At 39.1% G+C, this 18,633-nt stretch overlaps 1 protein-coding gene across 1 annotated transcript; it reads right to left on the bottom strand.

Annotated features, from left to right (window-relative positions):
• Positions 1 to 1,212: 1,212 nt before the first annotated feature.
• LOC148879957 (AT-hook motif nuclear-localized protein 11-like) lies at positions 1,213 to 18,486 on the bottom strand. Its single transcript, XM_088961743.1, has 5 exons — positions 16,237 to 18,486; positions 14,116 to 14,183; positions 5,252 to 5,383; positions 2,229 to 2,390; positions 1,213 to 1,899 (listed from the first exon to the last, which is right to left on the bottom strand). The coding sequence occupies exons 1-5, from the start codon at positions 16,670 to 16,672 to the stop codon at positions 1,669 to 1,671; spliced, it is 1,029 nt and encodes a 342-aa protein (XP_088817869.1). The 5' UTR covers positions 16,673 to 18,486; the 3' UTR covers positions 1,213 to 1,668.
• Positions 18,487 to 18,633: the final 147 nt, after the last annotated feature.

Genomic DNA, 18,633 nt, shown 5'->3' with positions numbered 1-18,633 from the left:
ATGAGGGTGGATTCTAGGCCTAATTGGCGCCTTCACGACTGGGTGCAAGCATTTTGTGGCACATTTGGAAAGACCGTTTAAGTCAATTATGGAAAAGTAGTTTGATCCTCTTTTAGGTGTGTTTGCTGTCCATGCCCAATAAGGGCTGGAGGTCCATATTGAAACAAATAGGTAGTGCTGCCAATGGGTCAGGTCTGACCCGATGGACCCCGATCCCATTGGGCCGGTTCTGGTTCCAATATCTATGTCAATGGATCAGTTCTGATTCCTAATCTATTGTCCTGTTTATTATCGATTTGAAACCAGTTCTATCCAGTCTCAAATCAACTTAGACATGATCGATTTGGTTCTGGTTCTAAAATTACAGACCCTATAGGGTCTGGTTCAATTCTGAATCCTTGATATTTCTTGTCAGGTCGGTTCCTGTTCTACCCAGACCCAACCTATTGACAGCCCTTCAAATAAGAAATTGACAGGGGAGAGTTCTGTAGAGTCACGTGCTCAGCCTCTACATCCTTGGACAAGGGCTGCAGATCCAGTGGTTAAAGTCATCTTTGATGGTTCAAAGCATGTATTGAACCCCATCTAAATCAAAATCAACTTGAACAGATTGGACAGACCAATAAGACATTGAATTGGACCAATCCAGACTTAATGGTTCAAAGTATTTACCGAACTCGATTGGACCTGGTACATCCATATTGGATTGGGTCAGATTGAACCAATATCTGGTCCATTAAAAATACAGATGTCAATGGACCAGATTTGGGTTGGAATCAATCTTAGCTAAAACCATTTTGAAAAGATTGGACAGTTCAGACATTGAATTGGGCCAATCCAATATGGTCCATTGGATTGGATCTGGTCCATTTGTCAGCCCTACATTAAAAGGCCCCTCTTTGCGGCTATTGAAATTAAAGCTCGTGCAGTGCAGCATGTGGGCTTGAACTTGATGGTGATCTCTTGTTATTAACGGTCCTCCGGAGGTAGGCTCGAAGCTCTCCACATTCTTGGCGCATCAGAAATTGGATTGCTAATTGCACGCCGCTTATATCGAGATTCCCTCAATGTGCAGTGATATTGATTTGGACTCAAAGGTCGGGTAATAAGGCTGCTCATGCAGTCTTAGCCCTCCCTTCTTAAGTGATATTGTTAAATGTGATTGTAATACTGAGCCAAATCATTAACGAAAAAAACATGAAGCAAATGGTGTTTCGGGAGCTTTCATTTAATTCCATTCATGCATTAGAAACTTAGAATCCAAACTAAACCTCTGAACTCACTCTTCACCAGTTTGAAGCTTGTGCTAAGTGGAAGAGTGGCAGAGAGTCTGTCAAGAGTTGATAGGTTCCATCAGAAAAACGCCAAAACAAGTGTCCTGCATTTTAACCTCCTGAGAAGTGAGAACTAGTACAAGATTAAATACTTTCTACATCATTCACTGTGGGTTTAGGTCACAAAGCGCCTGGCTAGATTTCAGAAATCTACCATCTGCTTCCAAGAGCCCAACATTGCTGCAAGAATAAGTTAGTACAAAACCAATGTCTACCTCCTGAGAAGTGACCAACAACTCATGTTTCTTAGTTCTTGCAACACCACCACCACCACCACGTCCACATGTACACATTCGCCAATGAATGTAGTATATAGAAATGCAAATGGTCATCATCATCCCCGCGTCAAGTCAATATCAATGTGGGCGTTCCTCATATCCACAGGCCGTGAACCAGGCCACCCGCCCATCTGAGAAGTAGGAGGGATGTTCTGGTTGGGAGGGACGCCTGTTGGAGTCGTTGATTTATCGCCTGTTGGAGCATCAGCATCTGTCCCAGCTTCTGTACCAGCCCCGGCTTTGTTCTTTGTCTTTGAACCACCATACAGAAAACTCCCCACTATCACCTACAGTAAATTATGCATTAAAGTAAGACACAGATATGCTGGATCAGCATATATATTCTAAAATTTTCGGAGTTTAAATGCCACTGACACACTCGACTGGGTCAAAATTCCCTTTTCTGACTTAACAATGGTTGGAGGTGACCAAAGTAAAATGGTTATCAACACAATGCACGAAAAATGATGCCAAAGCTCAAGTAGCACGCAAAAGGTTTGCCATTGCAACATGACAAAAGCAAATAAAATCTATTATAAAAAAAAAAAAAACAGTGATGAAAGGACTACAATAACAAATGGAGATAGCCAGGAAATACAATTGCCAGTAAATTTACCTGAACCGGGCTTGCTGCAATAAGCATTCCTCCAACTCCTCCACCGATAACACGACCATCAGGACTTGAAAGGGAGATACTAAGACCACCCGTCCGGCTGCGTGAGCCACCATTATCAGTGAGCATGTAAGATCCTGACAAACATAATATCTCGAACCGACCCTGTAACATTTAACATAAACAAAGCCAATTTGTCTCTAAATATCAAGATGGCAAAGAAAAAACAAAAATGAGGATGAATATTCACAAGGAAATAGTGAAATGATAGTTAACCCCACATAATCAATATATATTAGGAAATTCAAAGTTCAAGTTTTTCTAAAAATAATCACTGAACCATGAAGCCATCAAGTTCAAAGGATAAAACTGAATTATTGGTGGTGAATTGGGCATACTCCTACTTTATAAGAGGATATTACCCTTAAATCCTTAGTAAGAAGGTTTAGGTACTTTGCTCAAAAAGACAAGCACAATCTATTATGAGCTACTATTTGTCATCATAACAAGGACATTCCTTGTCGTTCACAACAAATATGTCCCACTTATCAGCAACAAGGCATTACCAAATCAGCACCGTAAAGTCGTAGACTATAACTAGACAAAGGGAATGAAAAACAAATTGGCATTTCCACTGAAGACAATGAAAATAATCAGTATCAAACAAGATGTCCCTTGCATGATTAAGCAGTATATAAATAAGAGGCAATGTTTTAAAAAGCACTGGAGATGCACAGTAGAGGCAGATGACGTGTGCATCTGGCACTTTGTACAGGAGTTTGCCTCGTATAAAAAGAAGTGGGCCAAACATGGTTTTTAGTTCTTTTAATGCATTGCATTCATTTGAATATCAGATGACATATTTGTTTATGTTAACGTTGAAAATGATATAGTGATGGTTGATGATACTTAAACATAACTAAGGATAAAGATACTTCATGCAATCATACTTCAAATCAATATTTAAAAATAATGGTTTTACTATTAGAAATTGCAAATATGAAATCTTCTAGTTTCTCATTATTTTCTTTTTTTTGAGATATTTGCTGTAACTTTATTTAATCTTATTTAATTACTTATTAATTAAAATACCTATGCTCACGAGGCTAACACCCATTCCATTCTGGTTTACACCTTACACCTCAGGATGGTGGAATGGCTTGTGTCACACCTTTGCATTTCAAAACGTTGGTTAGAAGCAAAAGTTAATTTTTGCGGGATGAGGATCAGCAACCAAAGAAACCATCTCGAATTATAGCTGCCATGACTAGCCCACAACAATTGGTATCTGAAAAATGGGAATGGGAAACAGGCAGCTTGGGGTTGGTAATCAAACAGAAAACACCAAAAATGCATACCCACAAATAGCAACTATTACTATTTGACTGAACACTTTTCATTCAGTGTATAATAAGAACACAATCTCAGATATTTTTTCCAAAATGGAGCAAGAAGTTTGGAACTTCCTGATGTCTAACAAATAAAAAACTAACTAAATCCAATGAATGTGGGCCCAGTAGGCCATTACAGGGAAGTTGATGCCTCCAAAGAAAGGAAACAACGAAGACAACGCACAGAAAACTCATAAAAGACATTTAACTTAGCCATCGATTTCTGAAGAATATTTTCTGACATAAGTGAAATGTATATATATATATATATATGATCTTGAAAGTAGAACTCTGTGGGGCATATTTTGATGTTAACAACGGAGAAGTGATTTTAAATTTCACAGAAATTTTAGAATATTTCAGTCATGGTAAGATAAGCCAGAACTTTAAACAGAATGTAGTAAATCTGTTAAGAAGTGCCACAGGAGCACTTAGTCTTTTCATTCTTTTTATCATGGTTTTCAAAACCGGACCGGACCAGAAAAACCGGGAACTGGTTCCGTTTTTCCCCAAACCAGAATTTTGCCAAAAAACATTGATTTGGTCAGCAAACCGCTGACCCAGGCAGTTGAACCCTTCAACGGTTTTGACCTTTTTTTTTGTCAGAATGGTCCGTCCGTTCGGTTCGAATGGTCAGACCGTTCGACCCAGGAACCAGACCCTTGACCGGTTCGTTGTCCAGTTCAGTTTTAAAAACCTTTCTTTTTATTATGAATTGTACTGCCGCCCCATAAATAAAGTTCTGGGTGCTGGTGCTGCCAGCCAGATTTTTAGACCCTCAAAACCTACCTCTCTCTTGATGAATAAAAAAAGCTTCTCTCTTCTCCTCTCTTCCTCTTCTCTTCCTTTCCTCTATCTTCTCTCTTCAATGATTCTTGGATAATACAGAAGATTCTTCTCAGCTGAAATTTCAGAATATTACCATGACTGAGAATATTTTGAATTACTTCCATATCAAACCTTTGGAATTTTGAAAAACTTTCAGAATGTAATTAGATAACCAAAATAAAATTAACAATTGTTCTTTTTTCTTTGATCACAAACTTTTACTAATTACATATGATACAGATGGTCATTTAACATTAAGATGTCTACCCATGGCTATCTACCTACCATGGGTACCACACATTTTGTTGTATTTCCTGTAGTATATTCTTAAATATTTTTTTCTATTGTTGATTAAAAAAAGTTTACATTAAGTGCTAGGTAGTCCATTGCTAATTTCACTCAAAGTTCCAGACCAAAAAGAGGTACAAGCTACTTTTATACAGCCCAACTAATGAAAACTTGTTATGTTTTATTTCAGATCCCAAACCAATGGTTTTCAACAAACGTGCAATGCATAAGCATTTTATTCCAAGAAATGTAAGCTTTGAAATATGAAATTCCATTTATTATGGACTGATATATAGCATTTCACATAGGACAAGCATCTATTTGCAAGTGCATAGTGAAAAATGCATCATTTAACTATGCCATTACTCTGCATTCAGATCAAAAACAAAACCAAACAAAGATAAAGACAAGGAAACCAAATTTTCCATATATGACAGTTCTGACATGAAATATCATGCATTAACAGCAAATAATTTTCTTGAGAAGGGACAAAAACAAATTATTGTCAAGTGCTTGAACCTCGTATGTGACAGTTCCACCAGAAGAAGAAGGCTGCCGAAGAGTAACAGTGGAAACAGCACCATTGGCTGAGAGGATGCAAACAGCCCTTGGACCCTGTTGTGAAAATGACATTATTTTTGTCGCAATGTCCTATAGAAAAAGATAAACAAGGCTTGGGTCATAAACTCATAATAAATAAATAAATAAATAAATATATATATATATATTATCAATAACAGAAACTTTATTAATTAAGAGAAAATTTATGAAGCTTTAGATACAATAAGGGGGAGATAAAAAGTCTTAGCTCCCCATCAGCAAATTACAAAGAAAGGAAATTAAAAATTAGACCAAAAGATAGACTCCCTATTCACCCTTTGCTTGGCCAACCCATCTGCAAAAGAATTAGCTGTCCTCTTCACCCAGCTCTATTGTATCTCAATGCCCCTACACAGCCATAAAAATTTTTTCTTTTCATTATTGTAGCTCCAGAAACCACTGTCCTCTTTCTTCAACAAGCTAATCACCACCTTTGAATATTAGCCGATTGATATTTAGTTTCCTTGCTCTTTGAACTCCTTCCATAGCTGCAAGGATCTCAGCCCAAAGAGAGTCTCCTTCTCCAATAGGGCCTGAGAACAAAGCAATAACAATCCCTTCCCCATACCTGAAAACTCCCCCAATCCTAGAGGGCCTTGGATTCTTTAGGCTACTGCTATCAAAGTTCGATTTTATAAATCCTGAGGGAGGAGGGGACCACGAGGGACTAAGAGTCCTCTAACACAAAATAGAGGTTGCTATCTCTTTCCACTTTCTTAACAGGTCAGCTATAGGAAAGTCTGAAAACAGTTCTGTAGTTTTTAGCCAATGGGCAGCCCTTAAAAGTATTAGGTCTAATAGGTCCTCCAGGGATCTTCATTTTCTGAAAAAATTCGAGAATTTGTTTCCTCCCACAGTAACCAACACACGGCTGTCCTAATACTCTTCCACATCATCTTCCCTCGCTTCTTATGCCATCTGAAAAACAAAGGGGAGAACAAACTTTGGACACTCTCGGGAGGGTTTCAAGAACACCCTGTTGTGTTGGGCCCAGTTGTTTTTATTCTTATTTTAAGTTATTTAGTTAGGAAGTTGTTGGGCTTTAGGCCCATTAGTTTATGTTTTTAAGTTGTGACTGTTCAGCTACATTAGTAGCCGCCCTACTAAGGGCATCCTTGTAATATCTCATCCTTTAAGTTAAGTATAAATTATAATGAGGGGTTGGCAGCTAGGGTTTATCTAAGAATCCTGGTTGACTTCCTACTCTTTTCTCCTCTCTTTTCTTCTCTACCGCTGAAATCTTCATCTTCCTCCTCTTTCCCTTCACAAGAAATTCAACTAAATCTGCAATCAGTGATTTCTACTTGGTATCAGAGCAGGCCGAAGGTTCCTTGAGTTGTTTTCTCATGCAGCCCTAGATCGGCCGACTGCATGGTGATTTAAGAGGTTGATCGAAGATCTCAGGTAAGCCCAGTTTTTGGATTTTTTGGTGGATCTGTTTGCCCTGTAGCTGGTCTAGGGTTTCTCATCAAAATCAGGAAAAACTAGAGAAAGGGGAAGAGTTACATTTCTGTTGGACTCTTCAATTTTGACCTAGGAAGTGGCGCCCTAATTTTTTAGGGTTCCTTGGAGTTTTATGTAAGGGGCGGTTCAAGTCCTGCCTGATTTGGAGGCTTCTAAAGAGAGTGGCTGCCTCTTCTCTCTCTTCTCCTGTCCCGCAGAAAATGAATCTTTTGTGGGAAGACAGTCTAGGACACCAAAAAGGTATTGTTGGTTCGAGAAGTGTTTCGTTTGATCTTCTTGCATATTTCAGTTATTTTCTTTACACTTTTTGAGAAGCATGGAGGGTCACGGAGTTGAAAATAAGCCCGGGAGTGAAATGGACCTGTGGGAGGAGGTGCTGGAGACCTTTTCAGGATTGGGACCATTACTACAGTTAGGTTGGATGGTGCAAATTACTTAGAAAGGTCACAATCTACAAAGATGGCCATTGGTCCTCGTGGGAAATTAGGGTATATCACTGGTGAAGAAGTGAAACCCGAAACTAGCAACTCCTGATGGGTACAAGAGAATTATATGGTGATGACTTGGTTGTGTAATTCCATGTTGCCCCATATAAGTAAAAATTTTTTATGGGCAAATACAACTAAGGAAATATGGGATGGGATTGTAGAAACCTATCCACAGAGGGAGAATGTTGCTAGGGCTTATCAGTTGAGAAATCAGATTATTTCTACAAGGCAGGGAGATAGACCTGTTGTAGCCTATTTTTCAGCCCTTAAAACCTTATGGCAGGAAATTGACCATTTAGAGACATTTGCTTGGGAAACCACTAAGGATGCAACTACCTATCAGAAACATCTAGAGAAGTATAGGGTGTTTGAATTTCTTGCTAGCCTTAATCTTGAGTATGATATTGCCAAGACAACATCTTCAGGGACAGTGTTACCCTCTCCCAGGCATATGCCTTTGTGTCAGGGGAAGAGAGCAAGAGAGATGTAATGATGAAAAATCATGTTTCTGATCAGTCTACCATGGTGAGTACTGTGAAACCTAAACAAAGTGGAGATCGGGGTAGTAGTGAAATCAAGAAGGAAGATAAAAGAGATTTGATTTGTGACTACTGTAAGAAGCCTAAATACACAAGAGATACTTGCTAGAAGCTTCACCCACATCTTGTGCCGACTAGACTGAAAAATAAGAAGGGAAATGCTCACGTGGCAATTACTGGTGACATTCCAACCCCTCCTACTACAACTGCTCTGGAGTCTGTTGCAGTTGCTACAATAAGGGTCGAACTTGAGAGGTATGGGCAACTTTTGAACCAGCAGGATACAGCTAGTTCCAGTTCAGCGGCAAGCGAACAGCAAGGTACAAGTGGTACTGGTGGAGTCCACTCTACTTCCTTTGCTCATACAGGTAGTTCACACGTCACTGCAAATTATGTTTCTACTTCAAGTAAGGAGGGACCTCCTTGGATTATAGATTTTGGAGCCTCAAAGCACATGACCCATATCTCTACTATTGTTTCTTCTTACCAGCTATGTTCTGGCAGAGATAGGGTCTCCACAACTAATGGATCCCATGTTCCCATTGCTGGGAAGGGATCTGTCAAGATTAGTGATTCTATTTCTCTACCCTCTGTCCTTCATGTTCGTAGATTGAGCACTAACTTGTTATCTGTTAGTAGTTTGATTAAGAACTTGAACTGCTCAGTAATTTTTTCTCCCGGTCATTGTATTTTGCAGGACCTGGATTCAAAGAGGACGATTGGGAGTGGTCGTGAAGTGAATGGGATCTACCTCCTGGATGTGCTTCCTCCTCATCAGAGTCATCATGTCAACAGGGATAGTGAGTTAGGGTCTGTGGGTCAAATTATGCTTTAGCATAATTGCTTGGGCCATTTACCTTTTTCATCTTTGAGTCTTTTGTTTCCAAAACTTTTTGAGTCTGTTAGTTTGTCAAGTCTGGAGTGTGAAGGTTGTCAACTTTGAAAGCATTGTAAACATTCATTTAAACCTAGTAAAAAAAGGTGTTTTTTTTCTTTTGATGTTATTCATTCTGATATGTGGGGACCTTACCATGTTCCTTCCATGGGAGGCTAATGATATTCTCTTATTTGTGGATGATTTCTCATGATTAGGGGTGGATACGAGTCGAGTCGAGCCGAGCCAAATAGTCTATAAGGCTCGAGCTCGAGCTAGAACCTTGAGCTTGAGCTCGTCTCGACTTGTTTTATATTTTATATAAATATTTTATTATAAAAATATTAAAAAAATATATTTTATAAAAATAAAAATTATATATAAAAAAGGTATTTTATATTTAAAAAATTAAGAATTATAATAATTAATAATTATCATATTTTTATTATATATACTATTCGAGCTGGCTCGTGAGGCTCACGAGCCGAGCTCTAATAGGCTCGAGCTTGGCTCATTTAATAATTGAGCCACTGAATTGGGCTCGAGCTCGGTTCATGAGCCGAGCTCGAGTAACTCGTGAAAAGCTTGGCTCGTTGCCACCCCTACTCATGATACTCTTGGATTTACCTGATGAGATCCCGCAATGAAGTACCATCCTTGGTGAGGCAATTTCATCAGATGGCGCTAACATAGTTTGGAACAAGAATAAAGGTGTTCAGATCAGAAATGCCAGGGAATATTTTGAAAAACACCTTGCCTCATATCTGTTAAAATATGGTGTTGTCCATCAGAGCAATGGTCCCTACAGCCCACAGCAGAATGGTGTGCAGAAAGGAAGAACAGACACATTGTGGAGATTGCAAGAAGCATGATGATCACATCTACAATTCTAGTTCGGTTTTGGGGTGATGCGGTTCTCACAACAGTATATCTGATTAACAGGGTGCCATCTCGTATACTTGGATTCAGCACCCCATTCAGTCTCCTTTTTCCTAAGGGGGAGATGTTTCACACTCCTCTCAAGGTGTTTGGGTGTGTCTGTTTTGCACATATCCTTGGTCCTCACCACTCGAAGCTTGACCCCAAGGCAAAAAAGTGTGTCTTCCTTGGATATGTAAAAAATCAGAAAGGGTACTGCTATTATGATCCAGTCTCTGGGAGCCGGTATGTTACCATGGATGTCACCTTTTTTGAATCCACATACTTCTTCTCAAAGAACCCTTCTCAGGGGGAGTGTTTTGGGGAAGTAAGTCAGCAGTCTATTCCTCTCCCAGTTCTAGTCTCTGTGTCTACTCCTGTGCTTGACCCTCTTATGTCACCTACCTTATCACCTCCTGTGTCACCTACCTTACCACCTCCTTTGCGTCCTGCTTCTCAGCATTACTTACGACAGAGACTTCACAAGGAGGTTGATTCCACTACAGCAAAACTCATATTACTTCCTGTCGATTCCTTGGAGACTCTAGATTCAGCTGACATGGATTCAGGTATTCCTCTTGGTCCCGCTACTGTTTCAGTTCCCATTGATTCTACTAACCTTGTTACAGATAACCTCGATCTTCCTATTGCTCTCAGAAAATGGAAGAGAGAGTGTGTAGCTCATTGTATTTCACAGTACTTATCCTATAGTGAACTTTATCCTTCCTGCTGTGATTTTCTTTCCTCTCCTGACTTTGTGTCTATACCCAAAAGTGTTAGTGAGGCTCTCTCCAAAGCTGAGTGGAAGACAGTTATGCAGGAAGAGATGGCAGCTTTGATTAAGAATCAGACATGGGACATTGTGGATCTACCAGAGGGCAAGGAGACAGTTGGTTGCAGATGGGTTTACATAGTAAAATATAAGGCAAATGGAAGTATAGAAAGGTATAAGGCAAGAATTGTTGCAAAATGGTACACACAGACCTATGGCATCGATTACTTAGAGGCCTTTGCACCAGTTGCAAAGATGACCTCTATTCGGATACTTCTTTCTCTTGTTGCCTCGTACTCTTGGCCCTTGTTTCAACTTGATGTGAAGAATGCTTTCCTAAATGGGGATCTACAAGAGGAAGTGTATATGGATCTTCCAGCTAGCTTCTACAGTGATATTGAAAAGGGAAAGGTATGCAGGCTTAAGAAGTCACTTTATGGTTTGAAACAATCGCCCAGAGCATGATTTGACAGATTCAAAAAGGCATGGATTGCTTTTGGCCACACTCAGACTCAATCCGATCATACCTTGTTTACGAAGCGAAGGGGATCTTTGGTGTCAGTCCTAATTGTTTATGTGGATGATATTGTTGTCACGGGGAATGACCTAAGTGAGATTGATTGTCTGAAAAGGAATCTACATAAAGAATTTGAAATTAAGGATATTTGAGAACTGAGATACTTCTTAGGCATTGAAGTTGCAAGATTAAAACATGGAATTTTTATCTCTCAAAGAAGTATGTCTTGGATCTTTTAAGAGACAGGGAAGCTTGGAACGAAGGCAACCAGTACCCCTATTGATTAGAACCATAGAATCAATGCATTAGAAAGTGAGCCAGTAAAGGACATTGGGAGATATCAAAGACTTGTAGGTCGGCTGCTATACTTGTGTATGGCAAGATCATACATTTCCTATGCAGTAAGTGTGGTATGTCAATACATGCATGCTCCATGAGTCCAACATTGGGAGGCAATTGACAGGATTCTTGCTTATCTAAAGGGACACCCGGGCAGAGGCATATTGTTTATTGATCATGGACAGTTGAAACTAGAGGCTTATGCAGATGCAAATTGGGCAGGATGCCTTGATGACAGGAGATCAACTTCAAGAGTGTGCACCCTTGTTGGGGGTAACCTTGTCTCGTGAAAGAGTAAGAAATAAATAGTGGTGGCAAGATCAAGTGTTGAAGCTATTCATAAAAAAAAAAAGATCAAGTGTTGAAGTTGAATGCAGGGCCATGGCACATGGAGTTTCAGAACTTCTCTAGATCCGTTCCCTATTAGAAGAAATTGGTGTACAGGCAGAAAAACCTATGATGTTGTACTGTGATAACCAGGATGCAATTAACATTGCCCATAACCCAGTCCAGCATGACCGAACTAAGCACATTGAAGTGGATAGACATTTTATTAGAGAAAGAGTGGCTTCTGGAGAAGTTTGTCTTCCATACATTGCTTCTGATCTGCAACTCGCTGATGTTCTCACAAAAGGTGTTGCAAAGAACAAACTGGAGCATGATCTATGCAAGTTGGAAATGTGTGACATTTACTCCCAACTTGAGGGGGAGTATTGAGTTGGGCCTAGTTGTTTTTATTCTTATTTTAAGTTATTTAGTTAGGAAGTTGTTGGGCTTTAGGCCCATTAGTTTATGTTTTTAAGTTGTGACTGTTTAGCTACATTAGTAGTCGCCCTACTAATGTTTATTCTTTCAAGGAAAATTTCCCAACAAAAAAAAAAACAACCCGAGGAGGAATGGGCTTTCTCCAAATTTCCTTAGTCGGAAAGGACAAACCAGGAAGGACAGATGATTGAGTTAAGGTTTCAAAAAGCGAAGCACAAGAGAAGGTTCCCGAGGTGGAAGGTGTCCAAATTCTGGTGTCTTCCCAATTAGGATCTAGGAAAATATTCTCGATGATGGGTAACAAAGGTAAGAGGCTGTCCAAGTCTATATCCCTAATTGCCCTTCGCAGGCCAAGGTTCCACCCAGAACCGGAAGTGGAGTATTTAGGACCTAAAAAAGAAGAGATAAGTTCATTTTTCAAATCTGACAGAGCATACATGGAGGGAAACTAGTCCTTTAGAGGTGAAACCCCAACCCGACGATTTTCCCATAATTTTATTCGATTACCAGAGTTAACACCGTACCTGATCCAAGGGGAGAAAGTTGGAAGCAGGTCATGGATGGATTTCCACGGAGAAGCAGCCGTAGCCCTTGCCACAATTCCAGAATCCCAGCCGTTGTCTTCCAGCCCATGTATGCTAACCACGATCTTTGTCCACAATTTTTCCTTTTCCACTGTAAACCTCCACAACCATTTTCCCAACAACGCCATATTCCTTTTCTTGATATTTCCAATCCCAAGGCCTCCTAGTTTTTTTACATCTAATTACCACCTTCCATCTCACCCTATGATCTCTCTTCTCCTCTCCAGGCTCCCACAAAAAATTACTCATTAATTTTTCCAATAAGTTAGAGACCTTAGTGGGGATCTTAAACAGTGATAAATAGTAAACATGTAGGTTAGCTAGGGTAGACCTAATCAAAGTGACTCTCCCACCTAAGGAAAGATAATTTCTCTTCCAAGACGCAAGCCTTTTCTCAAATCTCTCTACTACCAGAGTCCAAAAGCTTTCATTCTTAGGATTATCTCCTAAAGGAAGGCCCAAGTACGTCAAAGGCCAATCTGAGATTGCACAACCTAACACACTTAAATAATTCCTTAACTCCCTCTCCTCCACATTCGCCCCCACCACACAACTCTTATCAAAGTTCACCTTGAGGTTAGACATCTGCTCAAAGAGTTGTATTGCTAATTTTAAATTTCGGATCCAACTTATATTCCCACCCTCACAAAACAAAATTGTGTCATTGGCAAACTAGAGATGTGTTAGTGGTACCTCCTCCCTTCCAACTCGCCACCCTTTTATCAGATTCCTCGAGTTTGCTCTATGGATCAATCTCCCAAGTGCATCAACAATCAAGGTAAAAAGAAGGACGAATGCACATGAGATGTACAAGCAAAGAGGCTAACTACAAGAAAAGACCCAAAGCTCATTCAAAAACAGGTAAATTCAACAATATCTTAATCACCAAAAAGGAATACAGTAAGGAATTTCCATGATATTTATACAAATATTAAGAGAACTAGACTAATCAAACACACCTATAAGCACAAAAGTTGAATGTATATTGCTAAACATTCTTCAAGTAACCAAGTTGTAACTCTGAAGTTAGGAAAGAGGGTCATTGGCCAATGTTGGACACTCATTCAGGTACACTAATGTAATAACAAATTTTTACAAGAGAACTGGAAGAACTCTTACATCCCTCAGCAAGGATAAGTCAAATATTATTTGCTTTCCTTCCAATAATAATATAATTTTAGTCCTCCCAGTATATGCAAAGGACAGCCTTTTGACAAAGACAACTAAGAGAAACAAACGATGCTGGCTTTCTTCAGGCCATGCACAGACAAATATGCATTCAAATGAGTTCAAATTTTAAAAATACAGGAAGATGCTAGATTATTCCTGCCAACCTCATGGTTTATGAAATTCAAACAAACTATAACAAGGAACTCTAGTAAGCAGAGCTGTAACATAGCACATTAATGCAAATCAAATTATCATGAAATACAAATAAAAACACTGTGACCATGGACAAAAGCCAAGCTTCCATTATTGAATTATAAGGGGTGCATAAAAGAATTAACAAGGGTATGGTATACCTCCCCTATTGCAATGGTAATGATATGTGGAGTAAAACCCATTCCAGCAGAACCAGAGATCCACTCACCTAGCAATAAAGTTAACAATTAGAAGGTAACATAAATAACACCAAAATAGCATATAGCAAAATAAGCATTTGACACAAAGAATATATTTACATTATTTCAGATGAATATAATCTCAGTAACGGCAAAAATGTTAGATCCAGTTGACAGGTTGCAAGAGGTTCCATGACCTCAAGAAAGAGGCACTGCAAAACACATACGGAAGGAAAATCAAGAAAGAAAGCTACCACACATCTACCCTTCACAGTCCTTACATGAGGAAGCATTGCTTTAGAGAACGCTTAGAACCAAATTAACCCCTCTAACTAGTGGAGTTGGCCCATAAACCTGATCAGTGAAATTGAAGGCCTCAGTTCAATTGATTCAAAAGTGAAAGAGCTCAAATCAAGTCAACTCAATAGTCCACAAAATTTCATGTCAAAGCTTTGAGCATTATGTATGCTCCCTGAAGCAATGAATAACTCAGGAAAGGTTTTGCCACATTAAACAACTGAAAATTTGTCAGATACAGGTAAAACAAAGAGAATGCACAGAAATAAGAACCACTAATCAAAGTATGAAGAAGAAACCAGTAGACTTAAGAGTTCATTAGTACAAGTAAAACAGAGAAAATATGCAGAAATGAGAAAATCTGGTAAAGATGTGAAGGGGAAAAAGCAATTTACAAGTACATGATGCGGCAGTTCATAACTGCCAAAACCACTTGCTTTATTGAGTGTGAGATATGAAAATTTTCCCATAGACAATGAAGAAACAACACAAGGAATTCTAGGCTTAAAGGTAATGCCCAACATGGTAAGATGTGTAGAACAGGTTCTTCTAAGCCTGTAAATGCTTGAAAGGACAATGACGAACATATTTAAAATATTAATTCCTAGGCATATTCTGGATGAATGATCCAAATTTCCTTCGGCACTTCTGACAATTGTCTATAGCAAATTATCAAGTTCTATCAAAATGAGATATGACAGTAAATTAGCCACATAATTTAACACTATACCGACTAACTGTTTGAATATATTATTTTGATTACTACTATTGTTGCAATTAAGAGATACTGATACTGCTGGGATCACCAAATTATTTTCCCAGACTCCCAGTATATACAAACATTGTCTTCTAATCATGTTCGATCCTGACACGTTGATCCTATAGTGAGCATGGTTTCTAGTATGAAATTTAACTAAGAAGAGGAAAAAAAAAAAAAAAAAACAGGATAAGAGGGAGGGTGAACAGAAAAGGAACAAGGCACTCATTTCACTTCACTCGCCATATCAACAGTTGTATTGGGTGGTTCTTGGTAATTTATCTTGATGTTTCTTGATCATCTATAGAAAACTTGGCTAAAGTGGTTAGCAAATTGTTCAAAGGTTTTTGCTGAAATTTCTGAGCCTTTACATCTCTCCATTTATTTTATATCAGTATCATACTTTTCCTAACCAGAGATGAGGAATGGACTGCTAAGTGCTAACTGACCTATGTCTCAACATTGACATCACCATCAAATCAGTGTTACAGCTCACATACCTATAAAGACCTTATTTTCACATCTCAAGAATTTGTTACCAACAAGGAAATGTAATTTTTCTTACATGGTCACAACATATCAATTAGCAAGTGATAGCTTGGGTGGTCTTTCGAAAATTGTACTACATAACTACAATAACTTAGCCTCAACATTTTAAGGAAACAGTCAAATAAATAGTTATAGATAGCAATGCATGTTGATAAATGAGCAACCATTTGTATTTTTAAGGAACCACAAGTTCAGAACAGGAGTAAAGTACAGAGAAAGCCTAGTTATATAAAGGTAAGAACAGGAGTAAAGTACAGAGAAAACTTAGTTATATAAAGGTATGAATAACAAATCAATATCGAGCAACCATTTATGACGAACAAATGATATCTAAAAACAATAAATTTTCTAGCTAAACAATATAGGATCACCTATTAATGATATTTTGATAATCACAACAACAACAGAATATCTGGATTACCTATTCCTTACATTTAACAATCACAAGTCCTGAAGTAAAATTCACATAGAGTACTCACCAAGAGAAGCTAATTGCTGCTTCCTTCCAGTTCCCGGTGGCCGCCCTCTACCCCGCTTCTGGGTCAGCGGATGCGATGCTGGGGAAGGGGTAGAGGACAAGGGAGATAAAGCGAGAGCGACAGTTCCATCAGGTCCATATTTTCGAGGCCTTCCCCTTTTCCTTCTTACAGGCTCTCCGCTTGGGGGCATTCCCGACGGCACACTCACGTTAACACCATGAGGCGAAATCGTAGACGAAGACTCTACTTGGAATGTTGATCCAACCGAACCGCCACCAATATTTGAATGCATTGGCATAGTAGGACCAGTTAGCGGGCGAATGCCCGGTGGTCCATGTAACCCAGTCTGTGCTCCCGGCCCTGATCCAGCAACCCCTCGCTGCTGCATGTAATAAGATGCAGAGCCAGACAACGCCATGGCTTCTCTCCCATCCATGCATTTAATTAAAAAATAATCGCAAAACAACACTTCCGCTAAACGTCAACGATAGAAATTTTAAGCTTCATTTGCCCATATATTACTTCTTCCAACTATGGCTCTGTCGCTCTTCAGGAAACCCAATCGATTGTGCACAACTGGAAGATAATAGAAATGTGCAAGGGGAATTCCTACAGGATATTTGCTTGGTATAGTCTGTACGATTTCTCTAAATGAAAACCTAAAATCAGCAGGATTAATAGAAGAAAGTCCGAGCAGACACGAAAGTAAACCTACGTTAAACAATTAGAGCAGGAGGGAATAAACGATATTCAATGCGCGTCTCAAACAAAAATGACTTGATCATGCCCTGATGCTCAACCAAAGTAGAACCATATATTTAAATATGTTAAAATCTTGTGTGAGATACTTCCTTGGAGCACACAAACTGCATTCACAAAGACGAAAATGCAGTTGAGAAAAAATCAAAAACACCAAAATTTAGAGTCTGTTAACAATTCTGCCCAAAGGAGGAAACAACTTGATACATCCTCAGATTAGATTTAAGAAGGCTTTTGTCAGAACCAAAGTTTCAGGTATGGAGTCATAGACGCTAACCTTTTTTTCTTTTTTCCGGACAAAAAGAGAAGATATAAAAATGGAAAAAATCAATTAAAACAAATATAAATAGAAGAGAAGTTCGGAAAGAACGTTGGTAGATGTAAAGGAGCAAGGAAGAACCCTAGCCTAGATTCAGACGTCCTACAAAGAAAAGCAAGAAAGACGAAGCATCAGAGAGAAAACAAAAAAGCAACAGAATCTAGAGGAGAGGAAAGACGAAAACAAAGCACAAGCGCTGGCAAACAAAACTACCAAGACCTAAATGTTTAGAACTCCAGAGTAAACGAGCGAAAAAAAGGAGTCCAATTTCCAACAATCACGGCTCAAATTCAATCAAAGCAAATTTGAACTCTAAACAGCTTACGAAACCCTAGACTAAAAGCATCTTTGGGAAGACAAACACACTGTGAGAGAGGAAAAGCGGAGGCCTCTCGCAGAAAAGCTAAAGTTGAAATTCCAACATTTCAACTCTCACCAACCCATAGAAAGTAGAAACCCTAAACGGCTAAACACCAACCATTTCCCAAGAAATGAAAGAGTTGAGAAGAAGAAGAAAAAAAACAACAATAACAACCAAACGAGGTTCAGAGGCTTCCCACCCCGCTACACCCCGCTACAAGAAAAGCTCAAAATTATTGCTCGAACGCTCTAGTCATCTAATCAGAGTCCTAAGTAGCACTTCACAGGCGAAAGGAAAATGATGACAAAGCTCTTGCAGCAAAATGCAGAGCAGAACCTGAAGGAGAAGGAACAGAGAACAGAGAAGTTGAATTTTGAATTTCTTTTGTTTTTTTCTTTTTCGACTTTTGGGTTTGAATTAAAGGCCGATCACTTTTTAACAGTCAGGGCCGTAAATTTCTGACTGAGAAAAATTTACAGAGAAACCATTGGATGGGGAGGAAGAGGTAGGGAAGGACAAGCTTGGTGCCCTAAGGAGTAATTACACCGCAGTGGCACAGTCCACAGTCCACACTATACTGTGAGAGAGAGGGAGAGAGAGAGAGAGCAGATGGCAACCCTAGACGTCCTTATCGCCATGCATTTTTTAGGGCAGAGAGCTCTCCTGAGTCCTGATGCCTACTCTGCTTTACTCTCTGAAACCGAAGAGGAAAAAAAAAATAAAGAAACAGAAACAGAAAACGGGGAGGGAGAGAGTAATGCAAGTGTGAAGGACTAGAAACGCACAAACAAACATCACTCCAACAGAAAATGAGAAAAACACATAAGTCATAACATTAGAATAAAATAATGAAAAGGTATTTGGTGTATAAAAGAGTAAAATACAAAATAAACATATTATATATTATACAGAATAAGAAGAACAATTAAGGGACGAGGTTGCAGTGACATCGGCCCCA

Source organism: Nelumbo lutea, chromosome 1, assembly GCF_056320005.1.
Source record: "Nelumbo lutea isolate HS-2025 chromosome 1, American lotus-T2T, whole genome shotgun sequence".
NCBI lineage: Eukaryota > Viridiplantae > Streptophyta > Magnoliopsida > Proteales > Nelumbonaceae > Nelumbo > Nelumbo lutea.
Note: the sequence above shows the minus strand (reverse complement) of the source record. Positions and strands in the feature narration are given on the sequence as shown.

Bases quoted from the DNA above. Each gene is read 5' to 3' on its own strand.
- LOC148879957 (XM_088961743.1), bottom strand. From the start codon at position 16,672: ATGGATGGGAGAGAAGCCATGGCGTTGTCTGGCTCTGCATCTTATTAC. The intron at 14,184-16,236 runs GTGAGTACTCTA...CTTTATTGCTAG, and splicing joins GCAGCAATTAGCTTCTCTTG to GTGAGTGGATCTCTGGTTCT. The intron at 2,391-5,251 runs GTTCAAGCACTT...TAAATGTTACAG, and splicing joins GTGGAACTGTCACATACGAG to GGTCGGTTCGAGATATTATG.